We start from the raw sequence: 22251 nt of genomic DNA, 5'->3' as shown, positions 1-22251 counted from the left end.
AAGCGGCACTAGGACCGAGAAGCTTCTATACTTCCTCCATCCCAGATTTGGACTCGTTCCACCTTTTCCTTATCCCTTTATTTTTTAGCCTTTATTATCCTCTATTTTCTTACGTGCAATAAAACTTTTTTTTTTTTTTGTTATGTTACGTAATGTAACTTTATTTTACTTAAACTTTTTGCGTTGTAAGTTTTTTTAGAAGGGGGGGGGGGGGGGGGGCACAGAAGAGGAATCTGTTTCCTTTGGGGGAAGCTCAGTCTCCTCCCCCAGCTCAAATATCCCCAGCCAACTAAACATCCAGCCTGAAGCCCCGCTTTCCACGTTAACAAAAATTCCTTTATAACCAGAGACTTGGCAGTCAATGAAGGAACAGTAGAGGGGAAGCAGAGGCAGCAGTGACAGTCTTCAGGGCCAGACGGTTTGCAAAGATGATCTTCAATAGTCTTGTAGTATGGCTGCAGTTCTTAATCTTATGCGTCTCTTCCGAATCCGGACCCTTAGAAGATGTCGTCATCGATCGCTACGACGTCCCCAAGATATGTCCCAGGGAAGTTCAGATGGGGGACTTTGTAAGATACCATTACAACGGGACTCTTAAAGATGGACAGAAGTTTGATGCCAGGTACTCAACCCTCTTATCTAGGTGGTGGTGGGGCACCTGGATGTCAGTGGTGGGGGGCACCTGGATGTCAGTGGGGGTGGGGGGCACCTGGATGTCAGTGGTGTGGGGTTACCTGGTGGGGGGGCATCTGGATCTCTCAACCCTCTTCAGTTTTCATTTGAGGTTTCCCCTGTATCTTCTTCAGGGGTGTTGTCGACCAATGACGAATAAAGCTCTTTCAATACCTCTAATCTAGGCTGATAGTCGCAGGAGGTCAGTGTTGGGGGGGGGGGGGGCACTTAGATCTCTCAACCCTCTTCAGTTTTCATTTGAGGTTTCCTCTGTATCTTCTTCAGGGGTAATGTCGACCAATGAGGCCAGAGGCGTAGCCTGCAGCTTCTGGGCCCCGATGCAAAATCTGCAGGGTCCCATATGCCAATTATATTGGGGCAGATGTGCTTTGGGGACCCTCTTAGGCACCAGGGCCCTGGTGCGACTGCTACCTCTCCCACCTCTATAGCTACGCCCCCTAAATGAGGTGGAATATGTTGGTCGAACTCGATGGACGCGTGTCTTTTTTTTGTATGTAACAATGTTAGGGTAGAAAAAATATACATATATATATATATATATATATATATATATATATATATATATATATACACACCAGCGACCTGTACCCTGCCGTGAAACGACAACTTCCAGCATGCAACTAGCATCTCTTAGAACACGCTGGGAATTGTAGTTTCCATATCCTCTATAGCTACACCCCTGAATGAGGCGGAATATGTTGGTTGAACTCGATGGACGCGTGTCTTTTTGTCAACCGTACTAACTATGTAACAATGTTAGAGTAGACAAAAATATATATATTTTTTTGTACGTTATCATAAATACCTATCGTACGTTTTATATCGGGGGGGGGGGGATTGTTTTTTGGATGGGTGCTGGATGTGTTTTTCTCGATAGCTTTATCAATCTTTAGAATTATTCCTTATCTCGGTGTGGGATTCTACAATGTGAACATTCGGGAACTGTATAGGGTATTGTATTCCGATTTCACCTTGGTAGGACCAACAGGAGCTCAACCAGCCCCTAATTGTAGAAATAAGTAGACTCGTCCAAATGGACAGAACATACTCCGTACAGCCCTATCAGTAGGGAGTATAGAGGGGATATTGTGATATTGGATTGTCCTTATGGTGGGTTGGTTTTGGTCAATGTCCATTGTTTAGATTGCCAGCTCATATGGGTAGACCAGTGTTTCCTAAGCAGTGTGCCTCCAACTGTGGCAAAACTACAACTCCCAACATGCCCGAACAGCCGTTGGCTGTCCGGGCATGTTGGGAGTCGTAGTTTTGCCACAGTTGAAGGCACACTGCTTGGGAAACACTGGGGGGGGTAGACATTTTATTTGCAGCATATAGGTTGGTTAGTTGCAGGGTCTTGAAAGAGCTTTATTATCCTAAACACCGTTGGGGGTCTCCAGTGGGTTGGGAGGTCTCCAGTGAGTTGGGGGGAGGATGGAATACTGGTGTATACATGCTATATTGTCTTTTGTTCCAGATGTTGCACCCTTTAGCCCAGCTCTACCTCACAGTGAAGTGTTAATAGGTGGTTGGGCCTAGCAGGAGTTGCCACTGTGTAAAGGGATGTAAGGGGAGGCGCGCATGTGTGGTGGGTGGGATTCAGGCTTCTATTTGTAGACGTGGCTAAGCCAAATGTTGCCTGCAGCACTGGCTGCCTGTAGCCGTCCCGTTACAAGGGCTCTAGTGATCCGTACCATGCTCCACGTATCTGGTTACCATACCAACCCCCTAAGGCCTCATTCACACAGGCGTATTACAGATTTGCACAAATGGTGCATAGGCGTAATGCAGCATCTACCGAAGTGCATAGGGCTCTTGTGTTCCTCTAGGCCGTAAATTTCATTCAACTGCACTATGTTCATTCAATGCCATACTTTTAAATATTCCGCCTGTGGTTCAAATATATACAGCCCCAAATAGACCCCCATACTAGCAGAACAAAATCTCCCTTGGGGCCCATTCACACTATAGATATTCCGTCTATATAAGTATCAGTCGGCACTAGGACCGCTCAAAGATGCGCCGTCTGCATTGGCGGCCACGCATTTCCAAGCGGAATAATAATATATGTTGATTTTTTTTGGGCGTAGTCCGGAATAAAAATTTCTGCAGCGGGAAACAATGGGAGGCTGCTGCACCAGAATTTCTGCACTGGGAAATTCCATAGTGTAAATGGGCCCTTATTGCAGTGAAATCAAGTATACCTGTCCTTCAGAATGCTAGAAAAGCTGAGTGACCGCTCATTTAGGCCACTCGCATCCATGCAGCTGCTATAGAGCTCCCCTATGGAGAGAGCGCTGTAGTGCCCAAGTAGAGCTCAATGTATTGCTTTGGACAGTAGCATTATCTTGTATTACTATGAAAAGTTGTGGTGTATTCCCAGCCCTATCCTTAAAAAAATAAAATAAAAAAAGGCAGCTTTCTTCCAAAAACAGCGCCACCCTGCCCTCAGGTTGTGTGTGTGATATTACAACTCAATTCATTACCTTCAATGCAACTGAGCTGCAATACCACACACAAACTGAGAAGAAGAGTGGCGCTGTTTCTGGAAGAAAGCAGCTAAGTTTTTTGCAATCCTAGATATCCACTGGGATAGTGGCAAATCCCATCTAAGGGTACGTTCACACGTGCGGATTTTTTAGCGGGTTTTCCGCTGCGTATTTGAAAGTGGGCGGGCTCTTCTCGGCTGTCCGCAGCAGATTTTCCGCGGCGGAATGTACACTGCGGAAAATCCGCCACAAGCCCCATTGAAGTCAGTAGGGACTGTGGCGGATTTTCCGCAGCGTAAATTCCGCCGCGGAAAATCTGCTGCGGACAGCCGAGAAGAGCCCGCCCACTTTCAAATACGCAGCGGAAAACCCGCAAAAAAAATCCGCACGTGTGAACGTACCCTAAGGGTGGGTTCAAACTACATTTTGAAGATACGGTCACCGGATCCAGGTTTGGGACCGGACCTAAAACCGTCGAATGCCGCGGTTTTAGGTCCGGTCACAAATCCGGATACGGTGCAAAAATGACTCCGGACGGCCCATTAAAAAGAAGGAGATCAGGATTGGGTACAGGAGCGCCCGGTTTTCACTCCCCCACCCCCACCAGCAGGATCCGGTGACCGTATCTTCAAAACGTAGTGTGAGCCCACCCTAAGTCAGGTAAATGTAAGTCAATATTTGTGATTTGGCTGTAAAAAAAAATTAATAAAGTGAAATAAAATAAAAATAGTGCCAAATTGCAACAGAAGTCATAAGCACATCGCAACCGCCTGAGGTCATTGGTGAAAAAGTTGCATTTGATCTAAGAACAAAGTTAAACAGATTTGTAAATTACTTCTATAAAAAAAATCTTAATCCTTCCAGTACTTATTGGCTGCTGAATACTACAGAGGAAATTCTTTTCTTTTTGGAACACACTGCTCTCTGCTGACATCTCTGTTTATTTTAGGAACTGTCCAGAGCAGCATATGTTTGCTATGGGGATTTTCTCCTACTCTGGACAGTTCCAGAAATGGACAGAGATGTCAGCAGAGAGCTCTGTGTTCCAAAAAGAAAATAATTTCCTCTGTAGTATTCAGCAGCTAATAAGTACTGGAAGGATTACGATTTTTTAATAGAAGTAATTTACAAATCTGTTTAACTTTCTGGCACCAGTTGATTTAAAAATAAAAAAAGTTTTCCACCGGAGTACCCCTTTAAAGGTACAATATATAATATACATAACCTATTTACGTGGGGGAAACAACTGAAGGGGGGCTCTTTGGACACTGAGGGACACTGCCTGACAGGGCAGGGAAGGTACAGGGAAACCACCATCCTCTACTGGGCCACCACAGTTGCATGTTCCAATGCAAAACTATTCACTAACCTTACATGCGACATTGTGAACCAAAGGCGCAGTGTAGCCCTAGCTTTAGGCTAAGAATCATAAAATAGAGATGGAGGAGGGGTTTCTGATATCCGATACCCCCCATACACATGCATTCCTGATGAAACACGTGTTTTCAATGTAAGAGGTAAAGGGGTGGGGTAAGCCACTGCCAGATATCAGTGAAGGCGTACCTACCTGAGAACAAAAGGATCGAGCACAGGAAATCCAACATGCTTGATCAAACCTCCTTTCCCGCATCGGCCATCAGGGAAGAGTCAGGAGGGCACAGTAGATAGTCGCCTGGTCCTGCCAAGATCAGTGTGCCCCGCCAACACTATCTAATGTGTATTGCCAACTCAAGGGTATGTTCACATGGTGGAATGTCTGTGTGGAACTCTGCCGGAACATTCCAATGCAGCAGAGTCCTATTGATTTCAATGGGATTCTGCTGCACTGTGCACCTATGGTTTCCACCTGGCCGGTATTTTGGCCACTCTGTTGATATTTTTATATTAAAAATACCGGCAATGCTATACCATTGTTTCTCAACCAGTGGTGCCTCCAGCTGTTGCAAAACTACAATTCTTAGCATGTCCAGCCACCATATACTATACCAGTGTTTCTCAACCAGTGGTGCCTCCAGCTGTTGCAAAACTACAATTCTTAGCATGTCCAGCCACCATATACTATACCAGTGTTTCTCAACCAGGGGTGCCTCCAGCTGTGGGAAAACTACAACTCCTAGCATACCCAGCCACCATATACTATACCAGTGTTTCTCAACCAGGGGTGCCTCCAGCTGTTGCAAAACTACAACTCCTAGCATACCCAGCCACCATATACTATACCAGTGTTTCTCAACCAGGGGTGCCTCCAGCTGTGGCAAAACTACAACTCCTAGCATACCCAGCCACCATATACTATACCAGTGTTTCTCAACCAGGGGTGCCTCCAGCTGTGGCAAAACTACAACTCCTAGCATACCCAGCCACCATATACTATACCAGTGTTTCTCAACCAGGGGTGCCTCCAGCTGTGGCAAAACTACAACTCCCAGCATACCCAGCCACCATATACTATACCAGTGTTTCTCAACCAGGGGTGCCTCCAGCTGTTGCAAAACTACAACTCCCAGCATGCCTGGACAGCCAACGGCTGTCCGGGCATGCTGGGAGTTGTAGTTTTGCAACAGCTGGAGGCACCCCTGGTTGGGATACACTGACCTATACTATATACTACTATATAGTCCAACATGCTGGGAGTTGTAGTTTCTGTTTGGGGCAGCTGCTGAGCCACAGGCTGTATCAGGGCATGCTGGGAGTTGTAGTTAGTTACTAACTGCAACTCCCGAATTTAATAAAAAATAAAAAGCTATCAAAAAGCCACATCAAAACAAAAATGGTCCTGTTAAAAACTACAGATTGGGCCACAAAAAATGAGCCCTCATACAGGCTTGTATAAGCTTCCAGTACTTATCAGTTGCTGTATGATCCACAGGAAGTTCTTTTCTTTTTGAATTTCCCTTCTGTCAGACCACAGTGCTCTCTGCTGACACCTTATTGTGTTAAGCCTGTTGCAGGGCCTAAGGGGACGGAGCATGACAGTTCCTATTCTTTGAATGTCTTCGTTATGCTCCGCCCCCTCAGGCCCTGCATTTAAAGGGGTACTCCGGGGGAAAACCGGATCAACTAAGTCAACTGGTGCCAGAAAGTTTAAATAGATTTGTAAATTACTACTTTAAAAAAGATAAATCTTAATCCTTCCAGTACTTATTAGCGGCTGTATACTTCAGAGGAAATTCTTTTCTTTTTAAATTTCTTTTCTGTCTGACCACAGTGCTCTCTGCTGACACCTCTGTCCAGGTCAGGAACTGTTCAGAGCAGGAGAAAATCCCCATAGCAAACCTCTCCTGCCATGGACAGTTCCTGACATGGACAGAGGTGTCCGCAGAGAGCACTGTGGTCAGACAGAAAAGAAATTAAAAAAGAAAAGAATTTCCTCTGAAGTATACAGCCGCTAATAAGTACTGGAAGGATTAAGATTTATCTTTTTTAAAGTAGTAATTTACAAATCTATTTAAACTTTCTGGCACCAGTTGACTTAGTTGATGCGGTTTTCCACCGGAGTACCCCTTTAAATGCAGGGCCTGAGGGGGCGGAGCATAACAAAGATATTCAAAGAATAAGAACTTTCATGCTCCGCCCCATATCGGCTTTGCCTCGAGTGTTCCTTTAAGTTTATAAAGTGGTCCCGACTTGGCCATGTCAGGTGTCAAAAGTTGTTCAGACCACCCCCTGGAAATTATAGACAAATAGGCGGCAAAAGACATGATAAATAAATCTTTGCAAGGATATGTTTAAAGGGGTACTCCGCTGCTCTGTTCCGAACACTGGAGCCGGCGCCGGGAGCCTGTGATGTCACACCCCGCCCCCCCCTCATAATGTCACACCCCGCTCCCTCAATGCATGTCTATGGGAGGGGGCGTGACAGCCGTCACGCCCCCTCCCATAGACTTGCATTGAGGAAGCGGGGTGTGGCGTCACGAGCACCCGGCACCGGCTCCAGCGCTTGGAACTGTTTTTTCCAAACCCTGAGCGGCGGAGTACCCTTTTTTAAATAAAAAGTATATAATGATCCTCATTGGCGTATAGTTTTAGGCCACACCCTCGGCCTACCCCGGAACACTCCTAAGAGAGAACCACACAATGGGGGAGATTTATCAAAACCTGTGCAGAGGAATATCTATCCAGTTGCCCATAGCAACCAATCAGCTCACTACTTTCATTTTGCAGAGGCCTTGTTAAAAATGAAAGCAGCGATCTGATTGGTTGCTATAGGCAACTGGGCAGATTTTCCTCTGCACGGGTTTTGATAAATCTCCTCCAATGTTTCCCAAAAAAAACCCCTACTTCTAACTCAGTCCCCCCAATAGGTCAACCATATTTGCTTTGTGTTGACATTCCACTAGGACCTATGCTTGGAATGAATACCAGAGCGAGGAGTGGTGAACGTGTAAGAACCTGAGGATTTTCTGCACAGTCACATCCTCTGAGCATGTCCAGACTCTGCAGCCTCCACCACATGAGTTCATTTACATTAGAGAACTTCAGCCCGAGGGGGAATACAGCCCGATGACCTTCTCTCTGACCTCCTGCTTCATTTATCCAAAAGAGACAATTATTTACAAACCTGAAACTGTGGTGACTGGGGACATGGTGGGTTCACTGGAAAAGATGGGTATATGCAGGTATCTACAAGAGGGTTCATGCGGTGACTGCTAGAGATGAGCGAACTTACAGTAAATTCGATTCGTCACAAACTTCTCGGCTCGGCAGTTGATGACTTATCCTGCATAAATTAGTTCAGCTTTCCGGTGCTCTGGTGGGCTGGGAAAGGTGGATACAGTCCTAGGAGAGAGTCTCCTAGGACTGTATCCATCTTTTCCAGCCCACCGGAGCACCTGAAAGCTGAACTAATTTATGCAGGATAAGTCATCAACTGCCGAGCCGAGAAGTTCATGACGAATCGAATTTACAGTATGTTTGCTCATCTCTAGTGACTGCCATAGCCTGTATAAGAGGGAATAAAGTTGCTGACTATAGTTAACACAATAAACTGTAACCTGCATGACTGTTGTTCCCCAAGGAACCATAAAGTTGCAAGGCTCTAATAATATATCTGGCCTGGGAGCCATCCCTTAAAGGGGTACTCCGGTGGAAAACTTTTTCTTTAAATGAACTGGTGCCAGAAAGTTAAACACATTTGTAAATGATTTCTATAAAAAAAAAATCTTAATTCTTTTAGTACTTTTTAGCAGCTGTATGCTACAGAGGAAATTCTATACTTTTTGAATTTCTTTTTTGTCTTGTCCACAGTGCTCTCTGCTGACACCTCTGTCCGTGTCAGGAACTGTCCAGAGCAGCATAGGTTTGCTATGGGGATTTTCTTCTGCTCTGGACAGTTCCTGATATGGACATCAGGTGTCAGCAGAGAGCACTGTGGACAAGACAAAAAAGACGTTAAAAAAAAAGATTTTCCTCTGTAGCATACAACTGCTAAAAAGTACTGAAAGGATTACGATTTTTTTTTATAGAAGTCATTTACAAATCTGTTTAAATTTCTGGCACTAGTTCGTTTAAAAAAAAAAAAAAAAGTTTTCCACCGGAGTACCCCTTTTAAAGGTGTATACTATTCCATGGAGAGAATTTTTTGTTCATATCAACTGGCTCCAGAAAGTTCAACAGATTTGTAAATTACTTCTATTAAAAAAAATATTAATCCTACCAGTACTTCTCAGCTGCTGAAGTTGCGATGTTCTTTTCTGTCTGACCACAGTGCTCTCTGCTGACACCTCGGTCTGTCCAGAGTAGCAGCAAATCCCCCATAGCAAACCTCTTCTACTTTGGACAGTTCCTGAGACAGACAGAGGTGTCAGCAAAGAGCACTGTGGTCAGACAGAAGAGAACATCGCAACTTCAGCAGCTGAGAAGTACTGGTAGGATTAATATTTTTTTAATAGAAGTAATTTACAAATCTGTTCAACATTCTGGAGCCAGTTGATGAAAAAACATTTTTTATTTCATGGAAGACCACTTTAAGTTATAAATAGGCCAAACATCCTGTTGAGTTGCAACCACAAATGATGTTTAGGAGACAATACAAATTAGAGCTTCTCTCCACTGGGCTGGTGCAAGGATTTTTGCCACCATAGGTGAAAGCTAATTTTGCTGCCCCTTGACCCTTCCCATTGGCCCCACCCTTTGACAAGCCCCACCTTACTCTTGTAGTGATACACTGTAACAAACCCCCTCCTCATGTAATCTCTTTACTACTGGGGTGACACACTGTAACAAACCTCCTCCTTATGTAATCTCCTTACTACTGGGGTGACACACTGTAACAAACCTCCTTCTCATGTAATTTCCCTACTACTGGGGTGACACACTGTAACAAACCCCCTCCTCATGTAATCTCCTTACTACTGGGGTGACACACTGTAACAAACCTCCTCCTCATGTAATCTCTTTACTACTGGGGTGACACACTGTAACAAACCTCCTTCTCATGTAATTTCCCTACTACTGGGGTGACACACTGTAACAAACCTCCTCCTCATGTAATCTCCTTACTACTGGGGTGACACACTGTAACAAACCTCCTCCTTATGTAATCTCCTTACTACTGGGGTGACACACTGTAACAAACACCCTCCTCACATGACGGTGGTTCTGGCTGAGCGGTTACTTCAGATGCTGGCTGGTTACTAACTTTCTTGCAGAGCGGCGCCCCATCAAGAGGGTGGTCTAGGCGGCTGCCTATTTTGCCTATAGGTAGAACCGGCCTTGTCTCTAGAAGAGACACACCAGGGACACCTTTTTCTCCGTAGGTGGTCCCAGCAAGGCTCTTCCAAAGGTGCATTGATCAAAACCTGGTCCACAGGGATAACTTCTACTTGACTGGATTTCCTGATCTATCTATCTTTCTATTTATAGCTAAGTGTGTAGTCTGGACCGCCCCTCTAATACCTTGTAACAGCTGTAAAGGGGCGGTCCAGACTACACAACCAATGGATTGCTTTCCCAAAGTGTCCTCTCCTGGAAAACTAACTAATGCATATTTTTTACTTACGCCATGGCAACCCATTTACTTAAAGGGGTACACCGGTGGGAAACTTTTTTTTTTTTAATCAACCGGTGCCAGAAAGTTAACCAGATTTGTAAATTACTTCTATCAAAAAATCTTAATCCTTCCAGTACTTATCAGCTGCTTAATACTACAGAGGAAATTCTTTTCTTTTTTGGAACACAGAGCTCTCTGCTAACATCACGAGCCAAGTTATTCATTTGAGATTTTTTCAGGGGCAATGAGGGTAAGCAGTGGTTGGTGTTAAAGGGGCACTCCATTTCTGATGACAGAAAGTTAAACAGATTTGTAAATGACTTCTATTAAAAAATCTTAATCCTTCCAGTACTTATAAGCTTCTGTATACTACAGAGGAAGTTATTTTCTTTGTCTGACCACAGTGCTCTCTGTTGACATCTCTGTCCATTTTAGGAACTGTCCAGATCAGCATATGTTTACTAGGGGGATTTTCTCCTTCACTGGACAGTTCTTAAAATAGACAATGTCAGCAGAGAGCACTGTGGTCGTGATGTCAGCAGAGAGCTCTGTGTTCCAAAAATGAAAATAATTTCCTCTGTAGTATTCAGCAGCTAATAAGTACTGGAAGGATTAAGATTTTTAAATAGAAGTAATTTACAAATCTGGTTAACTTTCTGGCACCAGTTGATTTAAAAAATAAATAAATAAAAGAAAATAAAAATTCCACCAGAGTACCCCTTTAAATGGGTACTTCAGTGGAAAAAATGCCAGAAAGTTAGACAGATTTGTAAATTACTTCTATTAAAAAATCTTAACTCTTCCAGCACTTATCAGCTGCTGTATATTCCAGATAAACTAAAGAGAAATTTGTGAAGTTCTTTCCAGTCTGACCACAGTGCTCTCTGCTGACACCTCTGTCCGTGTCAGGAACTGTCCGGAGCAGGAGAGGTTTTCTATGGGGATTTTGCTTCTACTCAGAAGAGAGCACTGTGATCAGACTGGAAAGAACTACACAACTTCCTCTCGAGCATACAGCAGCTGATAAGTACTGGAAGGATTAAGATTTTTTTTTTTTTAAATAAAAGTAATTTACAAATCTGTGTTTAACCTTTTTGGCACCAGTGGATTTGAAAACCTTTTGTTTCCCACTTTTTCTTTACCGGAGTACCCCTTTAATTATGGCAGCCCATTTTGAAAATTGAACCTGCCCTTTAAAGGAGTACTCCGCTGCTCAGCGTTTTGAACAAACTGTTTCGGCGCCTGCGCTTGTGATGTCATAGCCCCGCCCCCTGAATGCAAGACTTGCATTCAGGGGGCTGGGCGTGATGTCACGAGGGGGCGTGGCTATGTCGTCACGTGCTGCCGGCTCCAGCGTTCTGAACAGTTTGTTCCAAACGCTGAGCAGCGGAGTACCCCTTTAAATGTTAATTCTCCATTGATTCTCTGTTCTCCTTGCAGTTATGACAGAGGGATTCCTGTAGCTGGATTTGTAGGAATAGGACGTCTCATCACTGGCTTGGACAGAGGGATTCTGGGGATGTGCGTGAACGAGAGACGGAAACTCATTGTACCGCCACACCTGGGGTACGGCAGCATAGGCGTCCGTAAGTATCATTCATAGTCCATGTCGTCGTGTTGTGGTGCTGCCCCCTAGCAGATAATTTTTGAGAGTCTCCTAACATATTCTTTGTTCTTTTCTCAGCTGGAATGATCCCTGCAGATGCTACTCTCTACTTTGACATCATCTTGGTGGATTTGTGGAACAAGAAAGATGAGATTCAGATCACAACCCTAGAAAAGCCCAGCCAATGTAACCGAACCGTCGTAGACTCTGACTTTGTGCGGTACCATTATAACGGAACGCTCTTGGATGGGACCTACTTTGACTCCAGGTAACAATCCGCTGTAAAGCATTTATATATGTTCAGCATTAGTCCATCGATGATGGGCTTATTATGACTGCCAAAGAGTTTTTCCCTACATTTTATGGCAGCGGTGTAATGCTTCCATTCTCCTGTGGTGGTGCTGCAGGGAATTTAAAGGGGTACTCAGTTGGAAAACATTTTGTTTTTTTTAAATCAACCGGCGCCAGAAAAGTTAGTTCTATTTAAAGGGTACCTTTCATCAAAAAAAAAGTTTATATATATATATATATATATATATAATTAATGTATATGCTTCTTTCTATTTAATTTTCCACTTTGAGAACAATGAGCACTAGGGGTCTCCCTACCAGTCCTGGCCAAAAGCCCTTTTTTGATAATGTCAGACTCATGCTGGAGTACTAAATCTCAGACTGCAGTCGGGACACAGACAAGCTCAGCACTGCTCCCTGCCTGTGAATCAGACAGGCAGGAGCCAGCACTGTGGGGCATACTCCTGACTCTGCCTTACTGCATGCCCTCATTCATTTTACTATCTGAGATCCGATCTTTCTTCTCTCTGCACATGAAGTTGTAAACAGAGAGGAGAAGATTCAGGGCTGCCAGCTGAGCTTGTCTGTGTCCCGGCTGCAGTCTGAGATTTAGGACTCCAGCATGAGTCTGAAATCTATAAAAAGGGGTTGCGGCCAGGACTGCTAGGGATAGAACTTGGTAGCAAAAAATAGAAAGAATTTCTCCAAAACCAGGCGCTTCTCCCAATAAAAGGTTTTCTTTATTCCATCATGGTAGATATAAATGATTAAAAAGCACTTTCAACGCGTTTCTAGCTCAGACCGAGCTCTTTATCAAGACGTGCATGTCTTGATAAAGAGCTTTTTTCAGTGGAGTACCCCTTTAACCATATGAACAATTGTACCCCTTTAAGCAACTCTTTTTACCCCTAATTTCCCTACAGCTACAGCCGCTCTAGCACATACAATACCTACGTGGGGTCAGGATGGCTAATAAAAGGCATGGATCAAGGTCTAGTGGGCATGTGCGCTGGAGAGTGGAGGAAGATCATTGTGCCACCATTTTTGGCCTATGGAGAAAAGGGATATGGTAAGTCTTGCAAACTCATTTTCTTCAATATACATAAGGTATAGGCTTGTAGTACGGGTGACTCTGCTGACAATGGTACCTACCATTTTCTGATGCATGCCGGAATTCTGATATTCACGTTTTTCTTATTATGCAAATCAAGTGGCTTAGTACACGCAGGGCATTCTTTAGCCCCGAGTGCACCGTAAATGCCCTCCTTATGCACGCTGATCCTCCTTCCTTTCTTCATATTACCTGTCAGTAGGAGTTGTAGTTTTGCAACAGCTGGAGGCACCCCTGATTGGGAAACACTGACCTATACTATATATTACTATATAGTCCAGCATGCTGGGAGTTGTAGTTTTGCAACAGCTGGAGGCACCCCTGGTTGGGAAACACTGACCTATACTATATACTACTATATAATCCAGCATGCTGGGAGTTGTAGTTTTGCAACAGCTGGAGGCACCCCTGATTGGGAAACACTGACCTATACTATATACTACTACATAATCCAACATGCTGGAAGTTGTAGTTTTGCAACAGCTGGAGGCACCCCTGGTTGGGAAACATTGACCTATACTATATAGTCCAACATGCTGGGAGTTGTAGTTTTGCAACAGCTGGAGGCACCCCTGGTTGGGAAACATTGACCTATACTATATACTACTATATAGTCCAACATGTTGGGAGTTGTAGTTTTGTAACAGCTGGAGGCACCCCTGGTTGGGAAACATTGACTCATTTTTTTATTTTTTTTTACACATATCCAGGTTCAAATTACTATGATGAATAATTTCTTAGTATATCATAGGAGTCAAAGCTTTGTTTTTCTGATCCGGTGCTTTAAAGGGGTACTCCGATGGAAATATATATTTTTTTCAATCTACCTGTGCCAGAAAGTTAAACAGATTTGTAAATGACTTCTATTTAAAAATCTTAATCCTTCCAGTACACAGAAACACAGAATGTGTCACCAGATAAGAACCATTTGGCCCATCTAGTCTGCCCAATATAAAAGTACTTATCAGCTGCTGCATGCTCCAGAGGAAGTTCTTTTCTTTTTTTATTTATTTTCCGTCTGACCACAGTGCTCTCTGCTGACACCTCTGTCCATGTCAGGAACTGTCCAGACCAGGAGAAAATCCCCATAGTAAACCTCTCCTGCTCTGGGCAGTTCCTGTCATGGACAGAGGTGTCAGCAGAGAGCACTGTGGTCAGACCGAAAAGAAATTAAAAAAGAAAAGAACTTCCTCTGTATTATGCAGCAGCTGATACATACCACTGGAGTACCCCTTTAAATTCCCTGCATAGCTATAGAAGCTAAATCACTGGCTGCCTTCAGCTACCACTAGAGGGAGCTCAGTTGTTGACTGCATACTGTTTATACATTGAAGTTAATAAGACAGTATGCAGTAGGCTCTGCCTAGAGTTCGCTGCATGCAACCAGAATGCTGTTATATCTATAACTATATCTGGAGCTCTGTATGAAAAAAACTAAGCTCTCCCCGCTGTAAGGCTGAAATGAATCCTCACTCAAATTTTAACCTACAAACAATTCACTTCAAGTTTCCTTCACCTAAATATCCTATTCTAACTACAATAAAAATTACATTTGGTAATAATAGCTGGAAGTGCCTTAAAGGGGTACTCTGGTGTAACAAAAAAAAATAAAAAAAAAAAAAAAGAATTCAATTCAACTTGTGCCAGAAAATTAAACAGATTTGTAAATTACTTCTATTCAAAAAATCTTAAAATCCTTTCAGTACTTATCAGCTGCTGTTACTCCAGAGGAAGTTGTATAGTTCCTTTCTCTCTGACCACAGTGCTCACTGCTGCCCCCTCTGTCCATGTCAGGAACTGTCCAGAGCAGGACAGGTTTGCTATGGGGATTTTCTCCTACTCCTGACAGGGTGGCAGCAGAGAGCACTGTGGTCAGACAGAAAAGTACTACACAACTTCTGTAGTATACAGCAGCTGATAAGTACTGGAAGGATTAAGATATTTAAATAGAAGTAATTTACAAATCTGTTTAACTTTCTGGCACCAGTCGATTTGAAAACATTTGTTTTCCTTGGAGTACCCCTTTAATGAAATCATCTCTGGCGTAACTTTTGTTTGTCCTTCTCTCTAGGGACAATCATCCCTCCGCACGCTTCTCTGGTGTTCCATGTTCTACTGATAGACTTCCACAACCCCAAAGATGGGATTACAGTGCAGAACCAGGTCCGTCCCGAAACTTGCAAGCGCAGGGCTGTTACAGGAGACTACGTCCGTTACCACTACAATGGCACCCTCATGGATGGAGTGTTGTTTGATTCCAGGTAAGTCAATTACTTATAGTGAACAGCAGGTATTGTAAAGCATGGCTTTACATAGACCAGTTCCATCTTCTTGAACTAAAATAGATGGATCACTTGAAATAGATTCTGGTTGTACCCAGTGAAGATCTGCCCCCTTCCTGATTAGATCAGAAAGGGCACCAGAAAGACCACCCAGACACCTGTTAGCCGAAATGATACTTTCTTTTATTACAGAGGAAGAGACTACAGTTTTTTTTTTATACGGTTATACAATGCTGTGTGCAGGAAATGAGGGGAATTGGGTGTGAAAAGCAGTTAATTGGTTAAAACTCCTTCTACGTATTTCTTATCTTTGCCACATTCCAATCCAGGATGCTGCATCTTCAATGCTCGATGGAGGGAAAAGGAACATACAGGTGGGGATGGGAGGGAGCAGTTCAGCACAGTGAGGATAAACAGTTTAGTAAAAAATAGACATTTTAGTATAAGTATTTACTGTATGTTAGTAGACACTAATCCACTTCACACTCATTATGGAACAAAGTACTAAAGCTAATTATTCTCCCCCGCCATCTGCCGTTGGGACGGGACACCCCCATAAACATTAGATGGGCCAATCTGTCCAACATTAATCTAATGTGAATGAATGGAAAAATAATACCGCACTCACCGATACTGTGGATCTTCTTTCTTTACTTAAGTACACAGTACTTACAAAAAGGGGCATAAGGATAAAAAACAACAACGGGGGTGTACACAAACGAAGGCATATGCTGTTTCGTGCCTCCCGGCTCGAAACAGCATTTGCCTTCGTTTATGTACACCACCCTGTTATTGTTTTATCCTTATGTTCCATTTTGCAAGCAAGTATAAATAAAGAAAGAAGATCCACAGCACCGGTGAGTGCTGTATTCCTTTCTCCATTTATAAGTTTGTTGGACTTTGTCTGTATTGAGCCAGCACCATGAGAGGACTTCGTTTAGAGCGCTGGGTGCAGAGCCAGAGGCTTGTGATGTCACGGCCACGCCCCCTCAATGCAAGTCTATGGGAGGGGGCGTGACGGACGTCACGCCCCCTCCCATAGACTTGCATTGAGGGGGCATGGCCGTGACGGTACAGGTGGGGTATGACTGTGACGTCACGAGCCTCCGCCCCGCATTGCCAGTCATCCGGCATGGAGTGAAGTTCGCTCCGTGCACCGGATGTCTGAGGTTCTGAGGTGCCACAGCCGAGATTTCAAGGGTCCCCAGTGGTGGGACCCCCGTGATCAGGCATCCTATCCTTTGGATAGGGGATAAGATGTCTGGGGGCAGAGTACCCCTTTAAGTCTGAATAGAAGCTGTACCAGTCCGCCCTTCAGTTGTATGTCCACCTAATATTATGAACCAATCACCTTGATAAAGCTTTGTAATATTCCTAACTTATTCTGCCTACCATACACTTGCTATCACCAGTATACGGATATCCGAGCTTGTAGGGTTACAGTAAATTCCTATTTCCCCCTCTATATTGAGCTTTAGTAAAAGAGAATTGGTGATGGAAAGACCTCCATTACAGTAGCACAGGCTCTTCCTTATAACCATCCAGCTTTAGAATGACTAGGGGGGGAGAGTAATCAAAATCTGTCTAGAGGAAAAGTTGCCCATAGCAACCAATCAGATTGCTGCTTTCATTTTGCAGAGGCCTTGTTAAAAATGCAAGAAGTGATCTGATTGGTTGCTATGGGCAACTGGACAACTTTTCCTCTAGACAGGTTTTGATCATTCTTCCCCTATTCTATGTCTAACCTTCATCTTCTGCTCTTCTCTACAGCTACTCCAGAAATAGCACATACAACACCTATATTGGAATGAGTTACATTATTCCCGGTATGGACGCTGGTCTTCAAGGTGTTTGTATAGGAGAATGGCGTAGAATCATCATCCCTCCACATCTTGGGTATGGAGAAAAGGGAGTCGGTAAGTAAACCCAACACTGGGTCAGTATCTGTCCCCCGACATTTATACAGTTCAGACAATAGATCTTTTGCTTAATGGGCAATACTGTCCCCTGCGCTCTTTTCCATTGAGCACCCGGGGGCGGAGCAGAGCATAGGGGGAGGGACATATTAGACGTGCCTGTGCGTGGCACACTACGAACCCCAATAACGCAGCCACTTTTCTTAAAGGAGCAGCAGCAGATCAGACAAAGGGGACACTACTGTACTAGTGGTGATTGGGGCCAGAGCGAGGCCTCCACCGAGGCCTTAGGCGGTGGCCTAAATGGCTTAAAGGGGTACTCCGGTGGAAAACATTTTTTTTATTTTGTTTTAAATCAACTGGCTCCAGAGAGTTAAACAGATTTGTAAATGACTTCTCCTTTCAGTACTTATGAGCTTCTGAAGTTGCGTTGTTCTTTTCTGTCTAAGTGCTCTCTGATGACCCGTGTCTCGGGAACTGTCCAGAGTAGAAGCAAATCCCCATAGCAAACCTCTTCTACTCTGTGCAGTTCCCGAGACAAGCAGAGATGTCAGCAGAGAGCACTGTTGCCAGACAGAAAACAACAACTCAACTTGGGCAGCTGATAATTATTGAAAGGACTAAGATTTTTTTAATAGAAGCAATTTACAAATCTGTTTAACTTTCTGGAGCCAGCTGATATTAACCCTTTTAATGGAAGAGCCGCCTCTGGTTGAGCTCTGTTTTCAAAAGACCATTTTGTTCCATAGCTATATACGTTCTCTAATTGTATGCGCTCTGTCACACTTAGGAGAAAATATTCCTGGATCTGCTGTCTTGATCTTCGACGTTCATGTGATTGACTTTCATAATCCCAAAGACACTGCGGACATAGAGGTGACCTATAAGCCAGAAGTGTGCAATGTAACATCTAACAAGGGCGACTTCATCATGTATCACTACAACTGTTCCCTAATGGATGGAACCGAGCTCTTCTCATCGTGAGTATCTGGATCCATATAGTTGTACGTAAAAATTTTTATTGTAGACTTGGTCAATCACACAGCTCTTGGGGAACTAGAGATGACAACTCTTTTATTGTAAGGAATGGGCCGGCCATGATGTGGATTGACGCCCAAGGGGCACAGTACTAAGCCGAGCACTTCAGCCCCTTCCTCCTTGACACTGGTAATAGCAGGTATTGGAAGAAAATGTGGACGAATTTTGTCGCTGGAACTCTGGATATTAAGAAAATCAGGAACAGATCCGCATTCCTTTCGGAGGCTTTATTGTGAATACATAAGCTACGCGTTTCTGGTCCGAACCGGACCCTTCGTCAGGCAAGGTATTTACCTTGCCTGACGAAGGGTCCGGTTCGGACCAGAAACGCGTAGCTTATGTATTCACAATAAAGCCTCTGAAAGGAATGCGGATGTGTTCCTGATTTTCTTAATATCCAGAGTTCCAGCGACAAAATTCGTCCACATTTTCTTCCACTACCTGCTATTACGTTACACTGGGACAGCGTGCCTGCTACCAGAGGACTGAGGCTGCGGACCTGGAAATTGTTACCATACCACGCTTTTTAGGTGTTGTGCCCTGAGCGCAACGCCCTCCGGTGAGTTTAACCTTGAATATGTGTAAACTAAATTTTTAAACATTCCTCACTAGGGGCGCAATTTCCCTCTTTTTTTCCCTCTCTCTTTATGTTCCTTGACACTGTTGGCGGTCTTGAGATGTCAAGACCCATTATAACCTGACATGTCTCTAAGGGCTGGTTCACACCACGTTTTCTCCCATACCGGAGCGCATACGGCAGGGGAGGGAGCTAAAACCTCGCGTTCCGTATGTCATTCATTTCAATGAGCCGGCCGGAGTGAAACGTTCGGTCGGCTCATTTTTGCGCCATATGCGTTTTTTTCCCCGGACCTAAAATTGTGGTCAACCACGGTTTTAGGTCCGGTTGTAAAAGCGCATACGGCGCAAAAATGAGCCGACCGAACCAAACGTTTCACTCCGGCCGGCTCATTGAAATGAATTACATACGGGAGCGCGAGGTTTTAGCTCCCCCCTGCCGTATGCGAGAAAACGTGATGTGAACCCAGCCTAAGACTTGTTTACATAAATAATGTGATACCCTTTAAAACTGGAAATAATGAAACCCGACTTAAACGGGTACTCCACCCCTAGACATCTTATCCCCTATCTAAAGGATAGGGGATAAGATGTCTGATCGCAGGTCTTGGCTGCGGCACACCAGACATCCGGTGCATGGAGAGAACTTCACTCCATGGAGGAGGCTCGTGATGTCACGGCCACGCCCCCTCAATGCAAGTCTATGGGAGGGGGCGTGGCGTACATCATGCCCCCTCCCATAGACTTGCATTGAGGGGGCGTGGCCGTGACGTCCCGAACAGGGCGCTGCCGTGACATCACGAGCCGCCGGCGTTGCACCCAACGCTCTAAATGAACGCCGGGTGCTGCAGGAGAGATCGCGGGGGTCCCCAGCTGCGACTCCTGTGATCAGACATCTTATCTCCTATTCTTTGGATAGGGGATGAGATGTCTAGGGGTGGAGTACCCCTTTAAAGGTTCTCTTAAGGGTACGTTCACACACGCAGATTTTTTTGCGGGTTTTCCGCTGCGTATTTGAAAGTGGGCGGGCTCTTCTCGGCTGTCCGCAGCAGATTTTCCGCGGCGGAATTTACGCTGCGGAAGATCCACCGCAAGCCCCATTGAAGTCAGTAGGGACTGTGGCGGATTTTCCGCAGTGTACATTCCGCCGCGGAAAATCTGCTGCGGACAGCCGAGAAGAGCCCGCCCACTTTCAAATAGGCAGCGGAAAACCCGCTAAAAAATCTGCGCGTGTGAACATACCCTTAAGAGAACCTTTAAAGGGGTACTCCACCCCTAGACATCTCATCCCCTATCCTAAGAATAGGAGATAAGATGTCTGATCACAGGAGTCGCAGCTGGGGACCCCCGCGATCTTTCCTGTAGCACCCGGCGTTCATTTAGAGCCTTGGGTGCAGCGCCGAAGGCTCGTGATGGCACGGCAGCACCCCGCTTGTAACATCACGGCCACTTCCCCTCAATGCAAGTCTATAAGAGGGGGCGTGGTTTACATCACGCCCCCTCCCATAGACTTGCATTGAGGGGGCTCTGTGAAGTTTACTCTGTGCACCAGACCCCGCCCACTTTCAAATATGCAGCGGAAAACACGCTAAAAAATCTGCGCGTGTAAACGTACCCTAAGAATCTCCAGATCTGTGTGTTAGGACCATATTGCAGCACCTTATTAAAGAGGGTAACAAGGAATAAAAATAAAAAAAGCTAATTTCTTCCAAAAAAAGAACACCACACCTGTTCTCAGGTTGTGTGTGGTATTATAACTTGGCTACATTCACTTTTAAAGGGGCACTCCCGTGGAAAACATTATTTTTTTTTTTTTTTTTTATAAACTGGTGCCAGAAAGTTAAACAGATTTGTAAATTACTTCTATTAAAACCTCTTAATCCTTCCAGTACATATTAGTGGCTGTATACTACAGAGGAAATGCTTTTCTTTTTGGATTTCTCTTCTGTCATGACCACAGTGCTCTCTGCTGACCTCTGCTGTCCATTTTAGGAACTGTTCAGAGCAGGAGAAAATCCCCATAGCAAACATCTGCTGCTCTGGACAGTTCCTAAAATGGACAGCAGAGGTCAGCAGAGAGCACTGTGGTCGTGAGAGAAGAGAAATCCAAAAAGAAAAGCATTTCCTCTGTAGTATACAGTCCCTTAAAAGTACTGGAAGGATTAAAAAAATTTAATAGAAATCATTTACAAATCTGTTTAACTTTCTGGCACCAGTTGATTTAAAAAAAATAAAAATAAAAGTTTTCCACGGGAGTACCCCTTTAATAGAACTCAGTTAGAATACCATACATAACCTGAGGACAGGTGTGGTGCTGTTTTTGGAAGAAATGCAGGTAGAGATGAGCGAACTTACAGTAAATTCGATTCGTCATGAACTTCTCGGCTCGGCAGTTGATGACTTTTCCTGCATAAATTAGTTCAGCTTTCCGGTGCTCCGGTGGGCTGGAAAAGGTGGATACAGTCCTAGGAGACTCTTTCCTAGGACTGTATCCACCTTTTCCAGCCCACCGGAGCACCTGAAGGCTGAACTAATTTACGCAGGATAAGTCATCAACTGCCGAGCTGAGAAGTTTGTGACGAATCGAATTTACTGCAAGTTCGCTCATCTCTAAATGCAGCTCTACTTTTCTAATTCTTTATAAACTATTGGCAAACTTAAACCTTATCCATTGATATTTCAGACATAAATATGAAAATCCACAGCAGATTACCTTGGGCCTGAACAAAGTTATTGATGGTCTTGATATCGGACTGACGGGAATGTGTGTAGGAGAGAGGAGGACCGTCATTGTACCCCCCCACCTGGGACATGGAGAAAGTGGAGGTGAGACTCATTTGGAGTCAACTATTTAATACATTTCGACAAACAGTGAAGAGCTGGGAAATACATGGGTGTTCCATTATCTTCCTCATGCCAAGGGCCACACATTTCCATAGATCTATAAGGGTCGGGGGTTAGAAAATGTCTTATCTGGTCATTTAGCATGATTATCACCAAAGCAGCAGCTTAAAGGGGAAGTCCAGTGGTGAAAAACTTATCCTCTATCCTAAGGATAGGGGATAAGTTTGAGATCGCGGGGGGTCCGACCGCTGGGGCCCCCTGCGATCTCTCTGTACAGGGCCCCGGTTCTCCGGCCAGATAGCGGGTGTCGACCTCCGCACGAAGCGGCGGCCGACACCCCCCCTCAATACATCTCAATGGCAGAGCCGGAGATTTCAGAAGGTGGCGCTTCTGCTCTGCCATAGAGTTGTATTGAGG

At 44.6% G+C, this 22251-nt stretch overlaps 1 protein-coding gene across 5 annotated transcripts in view; it reads left to right on the top strand.

Moving 5' to 3' along the window:
* Positions 1-265: 265 nt before the first annotated feature.
* Positions 266-22251, top strand: part of FKBP10 (FKBP prolyl isomerase 10) — a 28271-nt gene continuing 6285 nt past the window's right edge. The window contains exons 1-8 of one of the 5 annotated variants that reach the window (XM_056547967.1): positions 266-622; positions 11611-11756; positions 11855-12044; positions 12991-13136; positions 15250-15439; positions 17231-17376; positions 18167-18356; positions 21674-21816. In XM_056547967.1, the coding sequence (XP_056403942.1) occupies positions 429-622; positions 11611-11756; positions 11855-12044; positions 12991-13136; positions 15250-15439; positions 17231-17376; positions 18167-18356; positions 21674-21816 (1345 nt within the window). In that variant the 5' untranslated portion in view covers positions 266-428. The other 4 variants (XM_056547971.1, XM_056547968.1, XM_056547970.1 and 1 more) reach the window with 4 other exon arrangements.

This window comes from Hyla sarda, chromosome 12, assembly GCF_029499605.1.
Source record: "Hyla sarda isolate aHylSar1 chromosome 12, aHylSar1.hap1, whole genome shotgun sequence".
Lineage (NCBI taxonomy): Eukaryota > Metazoa > Chordata > Amphibia > Anura > Hylidae > Hyla > Hyla sarda.
Note: the sequence above shows the minus strand (reverse complement) of the source record. Positions and strands in the feature narration are given on the sequence as shown.